This window comes from Puma concolor, chromosome A2, assembly GCF_028749965.1.
Source record: "Puma concolor isolate L17-30 chromosome A2, mPumCon1.1.hap2, whole genome shotgun sequence".
NCBI classification, from domain to species: Eukaryota; Metazoa; Chordata; class Mammalia; order Carnivora; family Felidae; genus Puma; species Puma concolor.
In genome coordinates, this window is record NC_141668.1 from 89112289 (window position 1) to 89133996 (window position 21708).

The following is a 21708-nucleotide window of genomic DNA, read 5'->3' on the forward strand; positions in this document are numbered from 1 at the left end:
CAAAATACACCCTGCTTTTCACACTTTCTACTGTGGGACAAAATTTAGACTCCAGCATTCCCTGGAAGTTTCTGCTCTAACCAGTGCTCTCTGGGTGCTTGTCTGCATTCTCCCCAGGCCCCAGTATACATGCTCAAGACAAGTTTCATTAAAACCAGTACCTTGAATTTGTTCCAGCAGGGAAGAGATTCACAGCTTTAATTAGTAATTGCAGATCATCTTCTGACCAGTTTTTACTGCCATTTCCACTCCCACCAGTTGATTTCTCTGCATTCTTAGATGCTTGTCGCATTCGAGCCTCAGCTTCCTCTTTCTCTTTTCTGATTTGCTCATTTATTTCTTCTATCTACACAAATATCATAGGTAAGTCAAAGACTTAAAGCATCTAGCTACTCTCCCTGCAATTCTCACATCTCACTATCCCGACAATGACCGACAACACCTCCCGAGCCAACCCCAAAACCAGCCATCAGCTTTTCACTCTGGCTTTGCCTCACTCCGGCTTCTGGGCTGCAGAGCTCTGCTTGAGGAGTCAAGAACAAAGCATAGCCTGCCCTGCCCTGTATTCATACTGTGTGACTTCTGTTTGCTTTGGACACTACTTGTCGAGTCTATGGACACTGGGTTATTTCACCCACAAGCCATTTCACATCTCTCTTCAAGCTCATCCCCACTCTTTTCAGAAGAGAGTATCCTTTATTCTCTACAAGGAGGTAAAGGCATAGAAAGTGGCCTGTTATCTTCAAGTTCCACCCTTAACGTTCCTTCCAGTCTACCTTTAGACATGCACAGACAAAAAAGAAAACCTTTACGTGGCCTTCTTGCTCTGTTAACGGCTCTCTTGGGGTCGGTCATCTGTAACTCATTTCCCTCCTTCCACCCCTTAGAACCATTCACCCCAGTGCCAGCGATTCCAGTGACTCCCATCATCCCTCACAGTCCCAAGTCCTTCTGGCGCCAGTCCTGTAACTAGTCACACTTACGTGGCACATCCTGCCTACAAACGCCAGACTAATAGTATGTTAACTCTTTGCTACTCAGACCTCTGCAGTAATGGAAACCAGGCATCATGGTATTACAAACCTGCTTAATTTGGCTCTACTTTTTCTAACCATCTCCCATGTCTCCCCCATGTGATATGGTTTTTCATGCGTTCCTCTGACCTTCATCTTCACCCTGTCCATCTTCCAAGGCTGGCTCAAACCCTTCACTGAACCTTCCCTGACCACTCTGCCCTGTACTGGGCACTTCCTATTTAACCTACAGCACCTACTGCAGATCCTCCATCTTTTGGTCCTCAGGCCTTTTTTCCTCAGTGTAGTTTCCTGAACTCCTTTGTGGCAGCAACAGCATTAAGCATTTCTCCAAACTACTTAGGCATAGTGCTGTATATTGTAGGTACTAATACTTACTGCATTAAATTGGATTTCTGGGCCTGTTTCCTCATCTGTACCATAAAAGGTATACACTAGACAGAACAAACATCTCTTTTGGTTCTAAATGTTAATGTCCTACAAAAATGCTCAAGGAATAGTCAAACAATTATTAACGTGCTAGATACACAAATCAAGCACTATACATGGTAACAACTATACAGACAAAGTCCAATTTAAAATAACAAAAGCGCTTACTAGAAGTAACACATACTGAGGGACACAGAGAAATGAGATTCTTTGCCTTTATTAGTAACTTCTATGTAAGGTGGGGAAATCCTGAGGTGAAAGCAATATTGTAAGCAGAACTAAACGCTAAATACAGGTAGAAGGGACGCGTTCTTCTATTACCTGTTTTTCCAGAGCAGCCTTTCCTACTTCTTTTGTAGATGATGTGAGTGTTTCATTCAAGCACTGTAAGCTAAAGGAAAAAAAGGGATGAAACTTTATCCAAAGCCCAAGAAAAGACTGCAACAGCCCTCCTATGGTTATACCTTGCTAGTTCAAGCCGATCACACAGTTTTTCCACTTCTTCCATCATTTTAACCCGCTCTGCCTCATTGTCAGAGAAGTGATTCCAGGTCTAGAAGCACAAACACAAACATTTTCATTTTTTATCTACTGACACTGAGTGATACGTCCATAAATACAATAAGCAGAGCATTAAGTTCTCAAGAGATACCTCAAGTGAACGTATGGCCTTCTGAACATTAACAACCACACTCCCAGGGCTCTCCCCTGACCAGCTAGCAGTAAAAATGCTTTTACCAAGACGATGGAGAAGCAAAACAGAAAAAAGGTGATGGTGTGGAAGATCTCTGGATGTTATAAAAGAAGGATTCCTCGGAACCACCTACGAATCAAATTCTGTATGAGTACTCAATGTTCTCTTTGTTAGGCTGCCTGTTCTATCTTCTGTGTGCTCAACTGTAACGTTTGCTAGAAATTTTAAATGTGAAATTAAAAAGATAATGTAATGTGTTAAGGAACAGGAGATATTAGAAAAATTATGATTAAGGATTATGCCCAATGTCTCCCATTCCTTACTTCTCCTTGCTTCCTTAATGCACACAGTCTGGCTCTCACTAAGGTCCCAATGCTTTTACTGCTGACCCTTCCCTAGCATCCAAAAAGCACTACTGATTTTCTTCCTACCTGTCTGCGTCACTCCTCGGGCTCTTCTTCCTCTTTCAGTACCTAAATTTGGGTGTTTGCATCCCCCACCCTCCTCCCTCTCAGCCCTCTCTCTGGGTGATCTACTCACACGGCTCCTAGTGCCACTGAGATAGAGAAGACCGTGATCCCAGAACTCCAGACTTGTACACCCAACCACCCACTCAGAATTTCCATTTGTGCATCTCAGTGCGCTCAACATGCCCTAAACTGAAGTCAACTGGCAGAGGTGGAAAGGGCTATAAACTGAACTCTTCATTTCCTTTCAGCTTTTTCCTCCTTTATTTTCTGTTTCATTGAATTATACCAGCATCCATCCAGGGTTCCATGCAAGACACCGGAACACATGTAAATACTCCTGTACTAACACTACCTCCCTCCAGCACACAATCAGTATCACCTAGGCAGCAGCCTGTCCTGCCTCCCAAATACTGGCTCGTTTCATTCACCTTATTCTATTCCCACCCTCTCTGAAAGGCACAATATTCTCACCTGGATTATAGCAAAAGACTCCCAACTGTTTCTGCCTCAAGCCTTCCCTCAGCATCCTGACCGAAACCAACTCAGGAGCAGATACGAACTAGCAAGACACAGAACATCCTTCAAGACCTGGCTCTTTACCTCTTCGGTGGCCTTTGCTTCATTAAACCGCACTTCATGGATCTCTGCTTTCTCTCAGTGCTCCCTGACGTCTCTCATCTCTGACCCCATACACATACTACTTCACCTGGATGAATCCTACTAGATCCAGAAAACCTCCCTTGACTACCTGATTTTTGGTCCTTCCTCATCCTAGTAATATAAAGTGTTTGCAATGCCTGTTCCCTTGTCATTCTCCACCATTAACCAGATTTCTGGAAGGCAAGGACTGTATGATCATGAGATCTACATCAATTATGACTGCTTGCACATAGTAAGCGCTCACCAGATATATGATGAATGAATACATGAACTCCTGGAAAGGAGCAATAAAAACAAAGTCATGTAACATCAGAACTTTAACCCTCGTTTACGCATCATCTCGAAGAACTATTCAAGCTTTCTATTTTCTAATTGGCCTCTTTAAATTTTTTACTGATTTCTCATTATATGCCAAATATGCTACATACTGCGTGGGAATGTTCTCATTTAAACATCATAACACTATTACTAGGTACCAATTCAGCTAATGTGTAGGTGAGGAAACTAAGGCACAAATGGGTTGATGTAACCTCCTGAGGGCCCATAGATAGTGTTAAGTGAAGAATGACTTCAAAGCTAGGCAGCTTGCTCTCAGCCCATACCCTTTACCACCATGATACACTGCATCCTTCTCAAAACAATTTTCTTGGTGAAATCCGAGGAAAACATTTCATTTTTTCCTATTTAGACTTTCCTCTCACCAACCAAAAGCCTGAAAAGACCACCTGTGTTTGTATTCTGGTTAAACCTTTTTCACAGCCTGCTGACAGGGCAGAGTCATTTCAATTATATTATCAACTGAAGATTCAGAATGGCATATATTAAAATATATGGGAACCTGTTACAGACACAATAGGAGACATACACTAAAGCCTTTGAAATGGTCTTATTTGGATCCTAATTTGAATAAACCAACTATACAAAGACATTGTTGGGATAATCAAAAAGATATGAATATGGACTATTAGAATATTAAACAAGTCTTTTGGGGGTTTGAAAATAGCATGATGGCTATGTTAAAAAAAAAAAGCCTTGATCACAGTTGCACATGAAATTAAAAAAAAAAAACATGAATTTAAAAGCATTTTAAGGATTTAAGAGATGTTTAAATGAGATAAAATGTGTACACCAGTTTAATTATATTTACATAATATAAAAAAGAAATATTCTTAAGTTTAATTAGCAATTGGATTTACTTGTTACCTAGTGTTGGTTCAATCACAGTCTGACGCACCTTGCATGAGTTTCGAAGTTTTTGCCTTTCCTTCTTAATGGCTTTTTTCTGGATATCTTTTTCCTTCTTTGCCAATAATGCTTGTTGTCTAACTTCCTCCTCTTCTTTCTCTTTAGCTAACCGAGCAGCTTCCAATTCAGCTTGTCTTTGCTTTAATGGAAAATAAAATTATTTTAATAAGAAAATTAGGATTTCTAAATGTCTGTTTTACAAATTCAATCTTTTAATAAATTAGGAAAAAATGTGACATGTCAACTTATTGAAGATGGAAGGTTAAACGGAGAAAAGCAGCTGGTAAAGTTCTTTCTACATTTATTAAAAATATAAAATAGAAACATCAGAAATAAGCATAGTATTAAAGGAATGTATACGACATGTTTTTGCTTAGTAAGAATTTGCTGGTAAAAAATATCCCTGTAATTATCAATGGTACCAACTTACCAAGATTTACGCACAGTCGCACCTAATTCTCTACTTCAAGATTATAGTTTTTAAAAGAGATCTGAAGATTAAAGATTTTATGAACAATTTGAAGTCTAGCTTCATCAAATGTCACCTTACTTTTTCTTTAGCTTCTTGCTCCTTCCGTTTTGCTTCTGCTTTTGCTTTCTTTTCTGCTTCTTTCTTGGCTTTTTCTTCTTCCTTAAATTTTTTTATCCTTGGATCACAGCTATATGCATTGTCTACCAGAAAAAAAAGTTAATTTTTTCAATTTCTAATTCAATTTCTAACATTTAACTAAAGATCCTTTTAAATTAATTGACTGATTTTGGGAGAGTGCACACCTGTGAGCAGGGAACAGGGTCAGAGGGAAAGAGAGACTCTTAAGCAGGCTTCATGCTCAGCATGGAGTGTGACACAGGGCTTGATCCACGACCCTGGATCATGACCTGACCCAGAATCAACTGACTGAGCCACCCAGGCAGGCGCCCCCAAAGAACCTTTTTAAAAATACTAATTATACTTACCAACTAATGTTCTTATCCTATTCATTTCTTCTTTTTTCCTTTGTGCCCTTGTTGCTCTGTTCTGCTTTTCAATCCATCTCCTCTCATCACGACTATAAAATATTGGAAACAAAGTATTGGTTATAGATGGTATGACTGGAAAATGTAATATTTTATAAATTTATGTGTAAATAATGTCTGATATTAACATTAAAGGGTGCTTCTACTTAGTATTAATTTTTGTTGACTTTTTTAGAATATTCATGTCGAAGGTATTTCCCTACACACACAAAGAAAACTAAAAGTAAACCAGTTATGCAAACAGAAGAAAAATAATTTGCTGAATTGAGCTTTTGTGACAATTATATTCGTTGGTCATTTGTTAACATACCCTAACCATTTGGCCCCATCTAGTTTAACTTGTGAGATGGGATCTCAAAACACTCAACTCAAAAAATGATACACAAAGAGAAAATTTATACAAAAAAATATATGTAGTATATTTTTACATCATCACAAATAACCATCTTCCTTTATTAGTGACTTACATACATACCATTCTGCTTTTTCTTTTTCTTCTTCATCTAAATAAGAAAATTCTCTCCAAGAATCAAAATTATACCTAAAATAGAAATTAAAAAAAAAAAATCAAGCTAACAAATAAAAAAAATCTTCCTTGTAAGATTAAGTTAGGTGCATATAGTGCTAAGAAACATTAAAGGCAAGGTTGTCTTGCAGACAGCGCCCCTCACATGGTGGCACTAACACTATGCTCAAGTCGTCTTCTTCCTCTTTGTTAAATGACACTGATTTGGTATGAAAATCTAAAAGTATACTTCTCACCCCTAAACTAAAATCACACCTCCCTGCCATCTCTCCATTAGCTTTTTCTCTTGCCTGGAACTTGTTTAAGTTCTCCCTACTTTCTCCTTTCCTAGTCTGTCACGCCTTAAGGCAGCCCTCATAGTGGCTATTATATCTCTGATTTGTATCCTCTGAAGGGAAAAGCAACTACAACTGGTAGAGCTAAATTTGGTTATTTTTGTTTCACAATAATTTCATGTTTTCATTTACCAGATACTTAATCAGAAAATACAGCAAATGTAATACAAATTGGCCATGAGTATTGTGTTCATTAAACATTAGTGAATCAGAGACAAAAAAGCACTGCCTTCCTTGTGTATTCAAGTATTTTTAATAGCAAGACAAATGAAAATATTTTCATTTTTACTGAAATCAAATGGCTCCTTAATAGTATGCTTGATATCTAGAAATGTGATTAGAAAATAGATTTTAAAAATCATAGAAGCCTAAATATCACGTAGGAGATTACAGCAGTATGTGAAAACTATTATGATTATTTCTGAATAGAGTGCTTTTGTTCTGTGATTCTATTTTTCAATAAATTTATGAAAAATCAAGTATTTATTGCATACTTATCCTTTTAAAAAATGACAGCATCATAGGAACAGTGTATTCACTTACCAGAAAGAATAAAATGCATCTACATCTTCAAATGATGAATTCATATCACCAAGTTTAGGAACATTTTTTTTATTTGACCATCTGAAATAATAAAAGACAAAAATTCAATTCAAAATCTGTACAAAGGTCAACAGACAAACTAATTTATTAAAAAACATTTTTTACAAATCCTCTACATCCCCTGTGACTAAGAAATGGGGCTGGAAGATCAGCAGTGAGGTGTCGAACAATACAGGAGCAGGGAGAGAGGACAAGGGTAGATGGGGTTGGGGAAAACAATGGAACGATGTTCTCACTATCAGGTTGTCTTCAGTTCTACAAATTACAGGCTTGTGGCAGCTGCCATACTAGCTAGGAAAAACAGGCAGTGCCCCCTTTCCCAAGCTCACATACTCCTGCCTCTAAACAGGCAGCACAGAAGCAACCTGCAGGCTCACATTTTTTTTTCTTAGAGAGTAAGAGTGTGAGCGGGGGAGAGGGGCAGAGGGAGAGAGAATCTTAAGCAGGCTCCACACTCAATAGGGAGCCCAACTCAGGACTGTGGCATCATGACCTGAGCCAAAATCAAGAGTGAAGCACTCAACCAAATGAGCCACCTGTGCACCCCCCAGATTTTTAAAAATGTTAATATAGAGGGAAGATTCCCCCACCTTCTCATTGCCATGACCATCCCCACAAAGAGTCAGGACTTCTAAAGCAGCTCATCCATCATCTCAGAAAGGATTCTGTGGCTGTTACTGACCCATGTTTTCTACTCTATGAAACCATTCCACAACAAAATGTATTACACCATTTTGTTTTTACCACCTTCAACACTATTATAAAAAAATGAGGAGAGTGGATGGAGAAAATACTTAAGTTGCACTAAGCTGATGAAGTGGGTCTTAAGCCTGGCTGCACATTAGAATCACCGGGGAATATTTAAATACCCTACAGGCATTCCAAGCTAATTAAACTGAAATCACAATTAAATTAAAATTTCTCCAAGTGGAACACAGCCATCAGGAGTTTTTTAGCCTCTCCAGGTGATTCCAACATGCAGCCACACTGTGCTCTAAGGAAACCCTCCAGTGCAGATGAAACCAAAAAATACAGAATATCGATATACACCATTTAAAAACGGACTTCGATGAAATAAATTACATATACAGTAACATTAAAGATATCTCATCCTTGGGGCACTTTGGTGGTTCAGTGTCTGACTTCAGCTCAGGTCATGACCTCACAGCTTGTGAGTTCGAGCCCTGCATTGGGCTCTGTGCTGACAGCTCAGAGCTTCGAGCCTGTTTCGGATTCTGTGTCTCCCTCTCTCTCTGCCCCTCCCCTGCTTGTGCTCTGTCTCTCTCTCAAAAATAAATAAACATTAAAAAAAAAAAAATCACCAAAAGAGAGAAAAAAAAAGATATCTCATCCTTTGTCAGAGAACTTTATGATAATGAAATGCTCCAAGAAAACAGTTCCAAAAGAACAAAAGCTTTATCAGATGATAAGGGGCCAGAAAGAGTATGTACCCTTCAGTAAAAGGGAAGCAAAAGAATGGGAAATTACTATCACCTAAGTAAAATATCACACTACATAAAGTCAGCTACTGTTCTTTCCCACAAAGGAAATCAAAAAGAAAAATATCCTATGAGGTGTAAAGGAATTTCACCATCAAAAGGCAGAACTTCTGGGGTGCCTGGGTGGCTCAGTTGGTTGAGTGTCTGACTTTAGCCCAGGTCATGATCTCACAGCTTGTGAGTTTGAGGCCCGCATCAGGCTCTGTACTAAAAGCTCAGAACCTGGAGCCTGCTTCTAACTCTGTGTCTCCCTCTCTTTCTGCCCCTCCTCCCCTGCTCATGCTCTGTCACTCCTGTCTCAAAAATAAATAAACATTAAAAAAAAAAAAAAGGCAGAACTTCTGTTCAGAGAGCAAAATAAATGAGAGCAGTACATTCACCAGAGGGGCTCAATACTGTACAGAAGAAGGACAAAGAGAACAAAACTTTTATCAGGGGAAAAATGCAGAAACCTGGAAGATTACATGAAGCGGGCCAATACAGCATTCTGATCACAAGGGGATCCCTTAACTCACCTAGAATTCCGTTCAAACACTGGGGAAAACACTTCGAAGAAATTGTCCTTTGCTTCACTTTTAGAAGGAACTGAGTTATCAAAAGTAGGATCTACACTGTTGAATGCCCGTCTTTTCACTGGATCAGATAACATTTCATAAGCTGAGGAAAAAATGGTAAGGTCACATTACTATGATGCTACATTTTTTTTCTGTGAGAAAAAAATCCCCTTCCTTTAAAAAAAAAAGTTATTTTTCGGGGTGCCTGGGTGGCTCAGTCAGTTAGCTGACCAACTTTGGCTCAGGTCACGATCTCACAGTTCGTGAGTTTGAGCCCCTCGGGCTCTGTGCTGACAGCTCAGAGCCTGGAGCCTGCTTTGGATTCTGTGTCTCCCCCTCTCTCTACCCCTCCCCTGCTCACACTCTGTGTCTCTCAATAATAAACATTTTTTTAAAAAGGTTATTTTCCATATTTAAAAATTGTGTGTGTTTGTGGGAAGGAAAATATTGAATGCAGGTAATGATACCACTAGTGCTACTGGATAGAATCTGACTTCATAACTTCTTTCAGTACCTCTTCTGGAAGGCAAGTGACAAAACAGTGGTTAAATACTCATCCTTTAAGAATGCATGACTCCAAGGAAATAGAAATAGCTAGAAAATTAACTGTTAGAGTCCAAGATTGTAAAAAAAAAAACAAAAAAAAAAAAACAAAAAAAAAACCCAACAAAGAACCTTTAGCATCTAGCATCTTGAGCACTACATAAGAGTAGGCCCAAAAGAGTAAGTCTGAAAGGGGTGTACACGATTTTAAAAAGCTATCATCAAAATGTAAAATCACACCTAACAACACACACTTAGATATGGTAACAATCTATATTAATTTGCTTAACGAAGATATGGCTATGTAAACAGCAATAAACGTCGTCTTGAGTCCCACAGCAGGATACAATCAACTTTTGGATTTAAATTAGCAAAACATCTGAGGACAATTTAGTCCTACAAAGTATCTGAAACGGAGAAGTAACTTAGCATTCTTGTTAGAGAACACTTAGGATGAAATGACTGCAGGATGAGTTTCTCATATAAGAATCCCCAGAAGATCTCGTTAACACACGGACTGTCAGCGGACCTGGGGTGGGGACCTGGTTGCCGCATTCCTGATAAGCTGCCAGGTGCTGCTGATGCTGCTGGCTGAGAGAACCTTGCTTTGGGAGTAAGGCTCTGGAGTGGGTTATCAGAAACAACCAGATATAACCGAAAGTGTTTTTAAATGTCATGGTATACTTAAATTAACTACAGTATATACACTAGAAATCCAATCCTAGCACTTAATGATCACCACCATTACAAATTCCTGACTCTAAGGTATTTTCTTACCTTTAGTTATACAAGTGAAGTAGTCATTATCTCCTTCTTTGATTGGTTCACCAGCTGCTTTCCGTTTGTCTGGGTGATGTTTTAAAACCATTGCTTTATCTACAAAACAAGCCAGATTTAGACAGTTTGTCACTTTATGCATCAAAACTAAAAATAAAGATGAGGAGCTTGGGAAGATGGCGGCGTAGGAGGATCCTGAGCTCATCTTCTCCCACGAACCCATCAAGGCTGCAACTGCACACACTGCAACTCACTCTGAAAAGGACCTGAAGACTAACAGAACAGCTTTTCCATAGCTAAAGATGTAAAGAGAAAGTCACGTTGATAAGAGGGGAAGAGGTGCGGCTGGGAACCAAATCCCTGGGGTGGCAACCCTTAAGCAGGAAGGAATTCACAGGTGCAGAGGTCCTCCCTGGGGAGTAAAGGGATCAAGTCCCCACTGGGCACCCTTGCCCTGAGGTTCTCTACACAGGGAAGAGAAGCCCCCATTAACATCTGGCTTTGAAAGTCAGCAGGGCTTACTTCACTCCAGGAGCTGGAAGGCTATCCTGAGACTCTGCTTTTAAAGGGCAAACACGCCATATCATTTGCTCTAAGACCCAGCACAGAGGCAGCAGTTTGAAATTGCCTGGGTTATTTATATGTGACAGAGATTTACTAATTATACAGTATGTGCCAGAGGAGCAGAAAATTCCGTAGGAATTTTCTCCAGAACGAAAAGTGCTGGCAGGTGCCATTTTCCTTCCCTCCTTCAGCCTAGCTGTCCCGATGCTGGTGGGAGCCAGTTGTGACACTCTCCATCTGCCTTGCTAACACTCTTGTCCCACCTCATGTTCCCTGCAGAAACACCCCACCCAAAGGCGCCCATCCAATGTGGCGGCCATCCCACCATACTTGGTGGGCAGCCCTGGTTAGAACTAGTGCCTCTCAAAAGCAACTATGGACAGAAGAGGGGGGCAGCCCTATTCATCAACACACCTGCCACAGTTTGTAGCCTGACCCTTAAGCCAGCTATGTTGGAGGAAGCCTTGCCTGTCAATGCACCACACCCACAGTAGTGCTGGACCAGTCACAACGGGAGAGTGCACACAACCCCCACAGAAATCATTCCTGGAGAGACTGGTTCTGGTGACCAGGTGGGAATCGCACTACTGGGCACCACAGGACACCTTTTATATAAAGCCACTACTCTCAAGAGCAGGAGAAGGAGCTGACCTACCTAACACACAGACACAAACACAGAGTCAGACAAAATGAGACAGGAATATGATCCAAATGAAAGATCAAGACAAAATCCAGGAAAAAGAGCTAAACAAAATGGAAATAAGCATTCAACCTGATTAAAGGCTCCAAGTAATAGCCATAAAGATTGGAGGGAAGAGTGAATGATACTGTGAGTACTTCAACAAAGAGACAGAAAATATGAAAAACAAGCTCGAGGGAATCAATGCCTGATTAGAGGATGCAGAACAGATCAGTGATCGAGAAGACAGGGTAATGGAAAGCAACCAAGCTCAACAGCAAAAAGAAAAAAAGAACTTAAAAAATGAGGATATGTTAAGGGACTTCTGCAACAACATCAAGTATAAGAACATCTATATTATAGGGGTCACAGGAAAGGGGAGATGGGGCAGAAAACTTATTTGAAGAAATAATGGCTGCAAACTTCCCCAACCTGTAAGGAAATAGAAACCAGCTCCAGGACATAAAGGGAGCCCCAAACAAGATGAAACCCAGGAGGTCCATCCCAACACACAGTAATTAAAATGGTAAAAATTAAAGATGAACAGAGAATCTTAAAAGCAGTAAGAGAAAAAGCAAACAGCTACATACAAGGGGAACCCTATAAGGCTGACTTTTCAGCAGAAATTTTGCAGACCAGAAGCGACTGGTGACACATTCACTTTGCTGAGGGGAAAACAACAACAACAAAACCTATAACCAAGAGAACTGCACCCAGCAAGGTTATCATTCAGAATGGAAGGAGAGAGAAAGAGTTTGCAAGACAAACAAAAGTTGAAGGACTTGATGACCACTCAAGCAGCTGTACAAGAAATGTTAAAGGGAAGTCTTTAAGTGAAAAGAATAAGAGAAGAACATGGTGAGAGGAACACTTCACTGGTAAAAGCAAACATACAGTGAAGATAGTAGTTCCATCACTTACAATGCTAGTAAGGAGGTAAAAAGACAAAAGTAGTAAAATCAACTATCTACAAATATCAGTCAACAGATACACAAAACAAAAAAATGTAAAAAGTACTTGAACTTAAGCAACTATCAACTTAATATAGACTGATGTTATATATGAACTTCATGGTAACCACACACCATAAAACTTTAATAGGCACAAAAAAAAATAAAGGAATGCAAGCATAGCTCTAAAGAAAGTCATCACATCATGAGGGTAGAGAGCATGAGAAGAATAAAAAAAAGGACAAGAGCTACAAAAAAACCCCCAAACAAAACAAAACCCAGCAAGCAATTGGCAAAATGGCAATAAGTACATACCTATTAATAATTGCTTAAAATGGGGGTGCCTCAGTCAGTTAAGCATCTGACTCCTGATTTTGGCTCAGGTCATGATCTCACTTTTCGTGGGATCGAGCCCTGCATCAGGTTCCATGCTAATAGCACAGAGCCTGCTGGGGGTTCTCTCTCTCTCTCTGCCCTGACCCACTCATGTGCGCGCGCTCTCTCTCTCTCTCTCAAAATAAATAAATAAACATTAAAAAAAAATAATTGCTTAAAATGTAAATGGTCTAAATATGCCAAAAAAGACAGAGTGACTGAATGGATAAAACAAGACCCCTCTATGTAAGAACATGATGTCTACAAGAGACTCACTTCAGACATAAAGACATATACAGACTAAAAGTGAAGTGATGGAAAAAGATAGTCCATGCAAATGGAAGCAGGAAAAAAAAGTTGGAGTAGCAATACTCTACCAGATGAAACAGACTTTAAAATAGGCTGTAACTAGAAACAAAACAAAGCATTACTTAATGATAAAGAGATCAATCCATGAGAGGCTATACCAATTGTAATTATCTATACACCTAACAGAGAAGCACCTAAATATATAGAAAAATTAATGGTTGTAAAAAAAGAAATGGACGGCAATACACAATAATCATAGTAGCCTTTGACACCCCACTTACATCAAAGGATAGAATATCCAATAGAAAATTAGTAAGGAAACAGTGGCTTTGACAACACATTAGACCAGATGTACTTAACAGATACAAACAGAACACTTCATCCAACAGCAGAATACACATTCTTCTCAAGTGCACATGAAACATTCTCTAGGATAGATTTCACGTTAGGCCATAAAACAAGTCTCAATAAATTTAAGAACATAGTAATCATACAAGCATCTATTACAACCACAACATTATGAAACTAGAATCACAGGGGAAAAAAATAGGAAAAAGCAAACATATGGAAGCTAAACAACATGCTACTGAATCAGCGGGTCAAAACATTACCTTGAGACAAATAAAAATGAAAATGCAATGGTCTAAAAACTCTGGGACATGGCAAAAGCACTTCTAAGAGGGAAGTTTACAGCAATACAGGCGTACCTCAAGAAAGAAAAAAAAAAAACCTAAACAATCTAACCTTATACCTGAAAGAAAAAGAACTAGCAAAAGAACAAACAAAACCCGAAGTTACTAGAAGGAAGGAAATAATAAAGATCAGAGTGAAAATACTGAAATAGCGAGACAAAAAAAAAAAAAAAAGAAAGAAAAAAAAAATCAATGAAACTAAGAGATGGTTCTTTGATAAAACTGATGAACCTTTACTATGGCCATTAAGACAAAGAATATTCCAATGAATAAAACTTGAAATGAAAACGGATAAGCTACAACTGACATCACAAAAATACAAAGGAATGAAAAATTATACACCAACAAATTGGATAACCTGGAAGAAATGGATAAATCCCTAGAAACATACAATCTTCCAAGACTCAATCAGAAAAAAGAAAAAAGTCTGAACAGACTGATTACTAGTAATGAAATTGAATCAGTAACCAAAAAACCCCTAACAAACAAAAGTTGAGGATCAGATGGCTTCATAGGAGAATTCTATCAAACACTTGAAAAAGAGTTAATACCTATCTTTGTCAAAAACAGAAGAGGAAGGAATGGTTCCAAATTCATTCTATGAGGCCAGCATTACCCCAATACCAAAACCAAAGACACTACAAAAAAAACAAAATTACAAACCAATATCCCTAATGAATACAGATGCGAAAAATCTTCAATAAATATTAAGAAACCAAATTCAGCAATATATTCAAAGGATCATACACCATGATCAAGTGAGATTTAGTCAAGGAATGTAACAATGGTTCAGTAACTGCAAATCAATCAACATGATACACCATATTATCAATGAAGGATAAAAATCATATGATCACCTCAATACATGTGGAAAAAACATGTGACAAAATTCAACATCTATTAATGATAAGAACTCTCAGTAAAGTAGGTACAGAAAGAACATACCTCAACTTAATAAAGGCCATATATGACAAACCCACACCTAACATCATACTCAATGGTGAAAAGCTAAAAGCGTTTTCTCAAGATCAGGACAAGGTGAGGATGCCTATTTCTTGCCTCTTTTACTCTCAACATTGTACTGGAAGTCCTAGTCACAGCAATTGGGCAAGAAAAAGAAATAAAAGCCATTCAAATTAGAAAGTAGTAAAACTGTCACTATTTGCAGATGACACGATAATATACATAGAAAACCCTAAAGACACCACCCCCAAGAAATTAGAATGAATGAATTCAGTGAAGTTGCAGGATACAAAAATCAATACACAGAAATCAATTGCATGTCTATATAATAACTAGCAGAAAGAAAAATTAATAAAACAATCTCATTTACAACTATAGGTGAAACACCTAGGAACAAATTTAACCAAGGAGTTGCAAGACCTGTACTCTTAAAAATGTAAGACACTGATGAAAGAAACTTAAGATGACACAAATAAATGTAAAAATATAGCATACTCAAAGATTGGGAGAACAATTGTTAAAAATGTGCATAACTACCCAAAGAAATATGCAGATTCAATGCAATCCCCATCAATCCCTATCATCCCTATCAATAGTGTTTTTCACAGAACTAGAATAATCCTAAAATTTGTATGCAACCAAAAAAGATTCTGAAGAACCAAAGCAAATCTTTGGTTCTTTTGATACCTGGAGGTATCACAATCCCAGATTTCAAACTATACTACAAAGCTATAGTACTGAAAACAGTATGGTACTGGCACATAAACAGACACATAGATCAATGGAACAGAGAGCCCAGAGATAAATCCACATATATACGGTCAATTTACATATGACAAAGGAGGCAAGCATACACAATAGGAAAAGACAGCCTCTTCAATAAATGGTGTTACAAGTGAACAGCTACATGTTAAAGAATAAAAGTGGGTCACTTTCTTACACCATACACAAAAATAAACTCAAAACGGATTAAAAACTGAAGTATGAGATGTGAAACCATAAAGTACCTAAGAGTAATGTCTTGGACATTGGCCTTAGCAATATTTTTCTGGATGTGCCTCCCTAGGCAAGGATAATAAAAGCAAAAATAAACACTTGTAACCTACACCAAAATAAAATCCTTCTGCTCAGTGAAGGAAACAACCAAGAAAACAAACAGGCAACCTGCTGAACAGAAGATATTTGCAAATGACATGTCTGATAAGGGGTTAATATTCAAAACACAAAGAACTCATACAACTCAATAGCAAAAAATCCAAATAATTTGATTAAAAAATGGGCAGAGGACCTGAACAGACATCTTTCTAAAAAGGATATACAGATGGCCAACAGACACTTGAAATGATGCTCAGCATCACTAATCATCAGGGAAATGCAAATCAAAACCACAATGAGACACCAGCTCACACCAGTCAGAATGGCTACTATCAAAAAGACAAGAACTAAGCTTTGGCGAGAATATGGAGAAAAGGGAATCTTCATGCACTGTTGGTAGGGTTATAAGTTGGGCTTATAAATATAATAGGGTATTGGGGTTATAAATATAATAGGGTGTTAGCAACTACGAAAAATAGTATGAAGGTTCTTAAAAAAATTAAAACAGAAATATCACATGACCCAGCAATTCCATTTCTGGATATTTATTTGAAAAAACAAAACAAAACAAAACAACCCAAACCAAAACAAACACATTCATTCAAAAAGATATATGTGCCCCTATGTTTACTGCAGCATTATTTATAATAGCAAGATATGGAAGCAACCTAAGTGTCCATCTATAGATGATTGAATAAAGAAGATGTGGAACATATATATAATGGAATATCACTCAGCCGTAACAAAGAATGAGATCTTGCCATTTGCAACAACATAGACGGACCTCCAGGTATCATGCTAAGTGACACTAAATGAGACAAAAATAAATACTATATGGTTTCACTTATATGTGGACTCTAAAAAACAAAACAGAGGGACAAACAAACCTTCCCCCACCCAAAGACTCATAAGTATAGTGAACTGGTGATTGTTAAAAGGGAGGGTCAGAGGGTTGGGTAATTGGTGAAATAGGTAAAGAGAATTAAGAGGTACAAATTTCCAGTTATAAAATAAATAAGTTGTTGAGATGAAATGTACAGCACAGGGGACAGAGTCAAAATACTGCATTCAGTTTGTATGGTAACAGAGTGTAAGTACACTTATGGCAAGCATTTTGTAATGTATATAAATGCTGAACCACTTAGGTGTATGCTGTACACCTGAAACTAATATAATGCTGTACATCAACTATACTTCAATAAAAAAATAAAAAATAAAAAAACATGAGCTACACAGAGCCATTTGTAAAATCATAATATCAATTTTAAAATATTTTATGCTATGGTAAAATATAAACTTGTTACATGTGGAAATCATAGAAAAAGAAGGAATTATTTTAAGGACTGGTCAAAATGCCAACACCCAAAGACAATTACTGCTAACATTTTTGACATATTTTCACGCAGATCTTTTTTCCTTAAACATGTTTAAAAAAAACTAGGTATAATTGTAACATATATACCAATTTACAGTCTGATTTTTTCAAATTAACATTACACATTTGCATTTTCTGTTGTTACAAACTTCAAAATAACAATTTTTTTTTTAACTTTTTAACGTTTATTTATTTTTTGAGAGACAGAGAGAGACAGAGCATGAGCAGGGGAGGGGCAGAAAGAGAAAGGGAGTCACAGAATCCGAAGCAGGCTCCAGGCTCCGAGCTGTCAGCACAGAACCCGATGCGGAGCTCAAACCCGTGAACTGTGAGATCATGACCTGAGCTGAAGTTGGATACCTAACCGACTGAGCCACCCAGGCGCCCCAATTTTCGTTTTTTAAAGTGGGCTCCATGCCCAACATGGGGCTTGACCTCACGACCCTGAGATCAAGAGTCAGATGTTCTACCAACTTAGCCAGCCAGGTGCCACTTCGAAAAATTTTTAATGATTGCTCAGTAAAGTATTTCAAATAGATTTATCATAATTTATTTCTCTATTGCTGGATATTTAAATTGCTTCCAATTTTTCACTATTATAAGTAATGCCAATTTTAATCATTTTGTAGAGATGTATTTGTACATATTCAGGATTCTTTCTTCTGAGGATGTACTTACAGAGATGACATTAGTGAGTGAAAATGTAGGAACAAGTTCCTTTCTAAATGTTAGGCTACTTCATACTCTTATGTGAACATGTATTTCACCACAGCCTCGCCAGCAATGGGTATTAATTATTTAAACCTACGATTATTACTGGGCTCAACAATATTTTTGGTTCTATCTTTCATCCTTCATCTATAGAGGAAGGAGAGGTTGTTCTGGTTTCTCTTCTTTGTTTGATTCACTTTACTAGGTTATGGCTAGCTGTTAACATCTGTTGAACACTTAATATATACTAGCACTATTCATCAGTTAATCTTTCTAATAACCCAATGAAGAAAGTGCTATTATTTTCTCCATTTTATGGAAGAGGAAATTGAGGCAAAGAGAGGTTAAGTAACCATGACTCTTTCAACCCATCCAAAAGTCCCCAGCAAATCAGGCTTCTGTCCAATGCTTGATGCAAATGCTTTCTCCAACTGCTGTTATTACACTTGTTTTTTTACTTTTTATTTTTATTTTTATTTTTTTTTAATTTTTTTCAACTTTTTTTATTTATTTTTGGGACAGAGAGAGACAGAGCATGAACGGGGGAGGGGCAGAGAGAGAGAGGGAGACACAGAATCGGAAACAGGCTCCAGGCTCCAAGCCATCAGCCCAGAGCCTGACGCGGGGCTCGAACTCACGGACACGCGAGATCGTGACCTGGCTGAAGTCGGACGCGTAACCGACTGCGCCACCCAGGCGCCCCACTTTTTATTTTTTTTATGCTTCTTTATTTCTGAGAGACAGCAAGCGAGTGAGCATGAGCAGGGGCGGAGCAGAGAGAGGGAGACACAGAATCCAAAGCAGGCTCCAGGCTCCGAGCTGTCAGCACAGAGCCCGACGCGGGGCTCGAACTCACAAACCGTGAGATCAAGGACCTGAGCCGAAGTCAGATGCTTAACCAACTGAGCCACCCAGGTGCCCCTACGCTTATGTTTTAAAAAGTCTTTTTGGGGGGGAAAGTTTCCTCTCTGTACATCCCCCATGAACATCACAAGCTACCTATTACTTAGTGTTACATCAGATAAAGGTTTAAAAAAATATAGGATTTGAAACAAAAGAGTGTTTTAAAACAAGTTTTCATTTCCCTTAAACTCATAACTTCTGTTTATAATGGAAGTGCTCAGTTATTAATAGAGAAGAATGCTTTAAGAGTGATCAATAAAATTCTTTAAAAATAATTGTCTGAAGTGTTTTCTACATTTTAAATTTTACAATGAAAACCTGAGACCCCCCCCCAATTCCCTACTGTTCTATTCCTGTTCAGCAAAGCTCAATTTTCTTAATGTAATACCTCAGCTTTAAATTCAAAAGTGATTGCCTACTATATTTGCTTCTAAAATGCTTTTCTATAAATACTGTTGTCATTGTGTCTGTGATATACATTTTTTATATTCCATTTATATTTATTTTTTAATATAACTTGTTTCTGTGATATATATAATACATATAAATCACACCTATGTATACATGTGTATGTTTATGACACACACACACACACACACACACACACGATTTATGTATATGTACAACTTCTACTTCTTGAGATGGGAGACTTTCACTGCCAACTAACCTAACGAGAACCTATGGGGGGGGGGGGTGGAATCCTCAAAATAGAAGTTTTACATAAATAAAAAGAACATGTGTACATGTTACATATATGTATACTTACATATAATTTATATATGTACAATATACAGATCAGTCATTTTCATTTATATTTACTGACCATTTCTTTTATAATTTTTTTCTGAGTACTTATAAACTTAGAAGGCACTTCATTCTCAACAATTTTAATGTATTTTCTAGTTTCATTAATATTTTCTACAGTTAGAACATTTTTAAATTCTTTTTTTAATTATAATTTTAACATATTCAAGTTAATATCTAAACCATTCATGTTTTTGAAGTCCTAATTACACTGAATAATCCTTCCCTTCTCCAGTGATGTATGATATCTCCTTTATCATGGTAAATTTTACCAGGGTTTGTTTCTGGTTACCTATTCTTGCCCTGGGATCGTCTTTAAAATGACTATACCCTTCTATATATTTGATGGTAACGTCCAAAAAATTATATTATTTCTGCATCTTTCTCCTACATCTAGCCACCTGACGCAACCCCCTTTTGGTTTTCTAGGTAGATCCTGTATTATCTATAAATATTTCTTTTCTTCTTTCTAATAGCCCTCTTATTTAATCTTAACTCACTAAACCATACTCCTAATAGCATAAAAAAATAATAGGCAGGTTAGCTTCTCCCAGGGATTTTACTGGTAATATCACCAAAACCACATGGTTAAGTTTGTTAGCTGTGGGTGTGAAATATTTACCAAAATAGAAAATTAGCTGTATTTCTTTGCGAAGTTCTATTTATCAAAAAGGAATGGTTATTGTGTTTTATACATTTTCCCTAGAGGAAATCACATATTATCTAAACCATAAATAGATTTAACTATATTAATGTATTTCCTAAGTTGGATTCCTAAGGGAAATCCTACCTCTACATGGGTATTATTCTTTTAATGCGCTGTTGAGTTCAATTAGCTATTATTTTAACTGGCATTTTTTGGTTTTATATTACATTCATGGATGAGATCTGTCTGTAGTTTTATTAAGTCTCTCCTTGTCAGGTATTAACATTTTATTTATTATTTTTAAGGCAATTTTTTAGAGCAGTTTTAGCTTTACAGTACAAGTGAGAGAATGGCACAGAGACTTCTTACATGCCCTGTCTCTCTACATGCATAGCCTCCCCCTCCTCTGTTACCACCATCAGGCATCAGAGGTGATGAACTGTTAAAACTGATGAACCTACAATGATACATCATAATCACCCAAAGTTCGTAGTTTACATTGCTGTTCACTCCTGGTGGTGTACATTCTATGGGTTTGGACAAATGTATCATAACATGTATCCAACACTGCAATATTTTATAGAATTTCCACTGCCCTAAAAATCCTGTGCTTGCCCTATTCATCCATCCCTACTCTCCCAACCCCAGGCAACCACGATTTTACTGTCTATATAATTATCTTTTTATGCCAGGTTTTCATACCAAGATTATGTTAACTTCACAAACTAACTGTTCCAAAACAGTTTTTTTTTAAATTTTTTTTTTAACATTTATTTATTTTTGAGACAGAGAGAGACAGAGCATGAATGGGGGAGGGTCAGAGAGAGAGGGAGACACAGAATCAGAAGCAGGCTCCAGGTTCTGAGCTGTCAGCACAGAGCCCGACGCGGGGCTCGAACTCACGGACCGTGAGATCACAACCTGAGCTGAAGTTGGACGCTTAACCGACTGAGCCACCCAGGCACCCCCCAAAACAGTTTTTAATTCATCATGACAGTTTTTAATTCCTTAAACATTTGGAATAATTCATCTGAAAAATTACCTGGGTCTAAAAACGTGTTTTTATTTTTTCAGTAATCTCTACAACATAATATGGGGCCTCAAACTCACGGCCCTGAGATCGAGTTGTATGCTCTTCTAACTGAGCCAACCAGATACTCCTAAAAACATTTTTTAGGAGTCTCCCTTCCTTCCTCTCTCTTTCTTTCTTTTTTTTTTTTTTTTTTTTTTTTTAGAGAGAGAAAGAGCAAGCAGGG

At 37.8% G+C, this 21708-nt stretch overlaps 1 protein-coding gene across 3 annotated transcripts in view; it reads right to left on the minus strand.

Moving 5' to 3' along the window:
• DNAJC2 (DnaJ heat shock protein family (Hsp40) member C2) overlaps positions 1 to 21708 on the minus strand; it is a 36539-nt gene that overhangs the window by 3352 nt on the left and 11479 nt on the right. For all 3 annotated transcript variants that reach the window (XM_086696875.1, XM_086696877.1, XM_086696876.1), the window contains 10 exons: positions 10387 to 10485; positions 9028 to 9169; positions 6954 to 7034; positions 6025 to 6090; positions 5490 to 5581; positions 5083 to 5204; positions 4522 to 4671; positions 1928 to 2016; positions 1785 to 1854; positions 162 to 346 (listed from right to left, as the gene is read on the minus strand). In XM_086696875.1, coding sequence (XP_086553001.1) covers positions 162 to 346; positions 1785 to 1854; positions 1928 to 2016; positions 4522 to 4671; positions 5083 to 5204; positions 5490 to 5581; positions 6025 to 6090; positions 6954 to 7034; positions 9028 to 9169; positions 10387 to 10485 — 1096 coding nt within the window. The remainder of the gene's footprint in view (positions 1 to 161; positions 347 to 1784; positions 1855 to 1927; positions 2017 to 4521; positions 4672 to 5082; positions 5205 to 5489; positions 5582 to 6024; positions 6091 to 6953; positions 7035 to 9027; positions 9170 to 10386; positions 10486 to 21708) is intronic.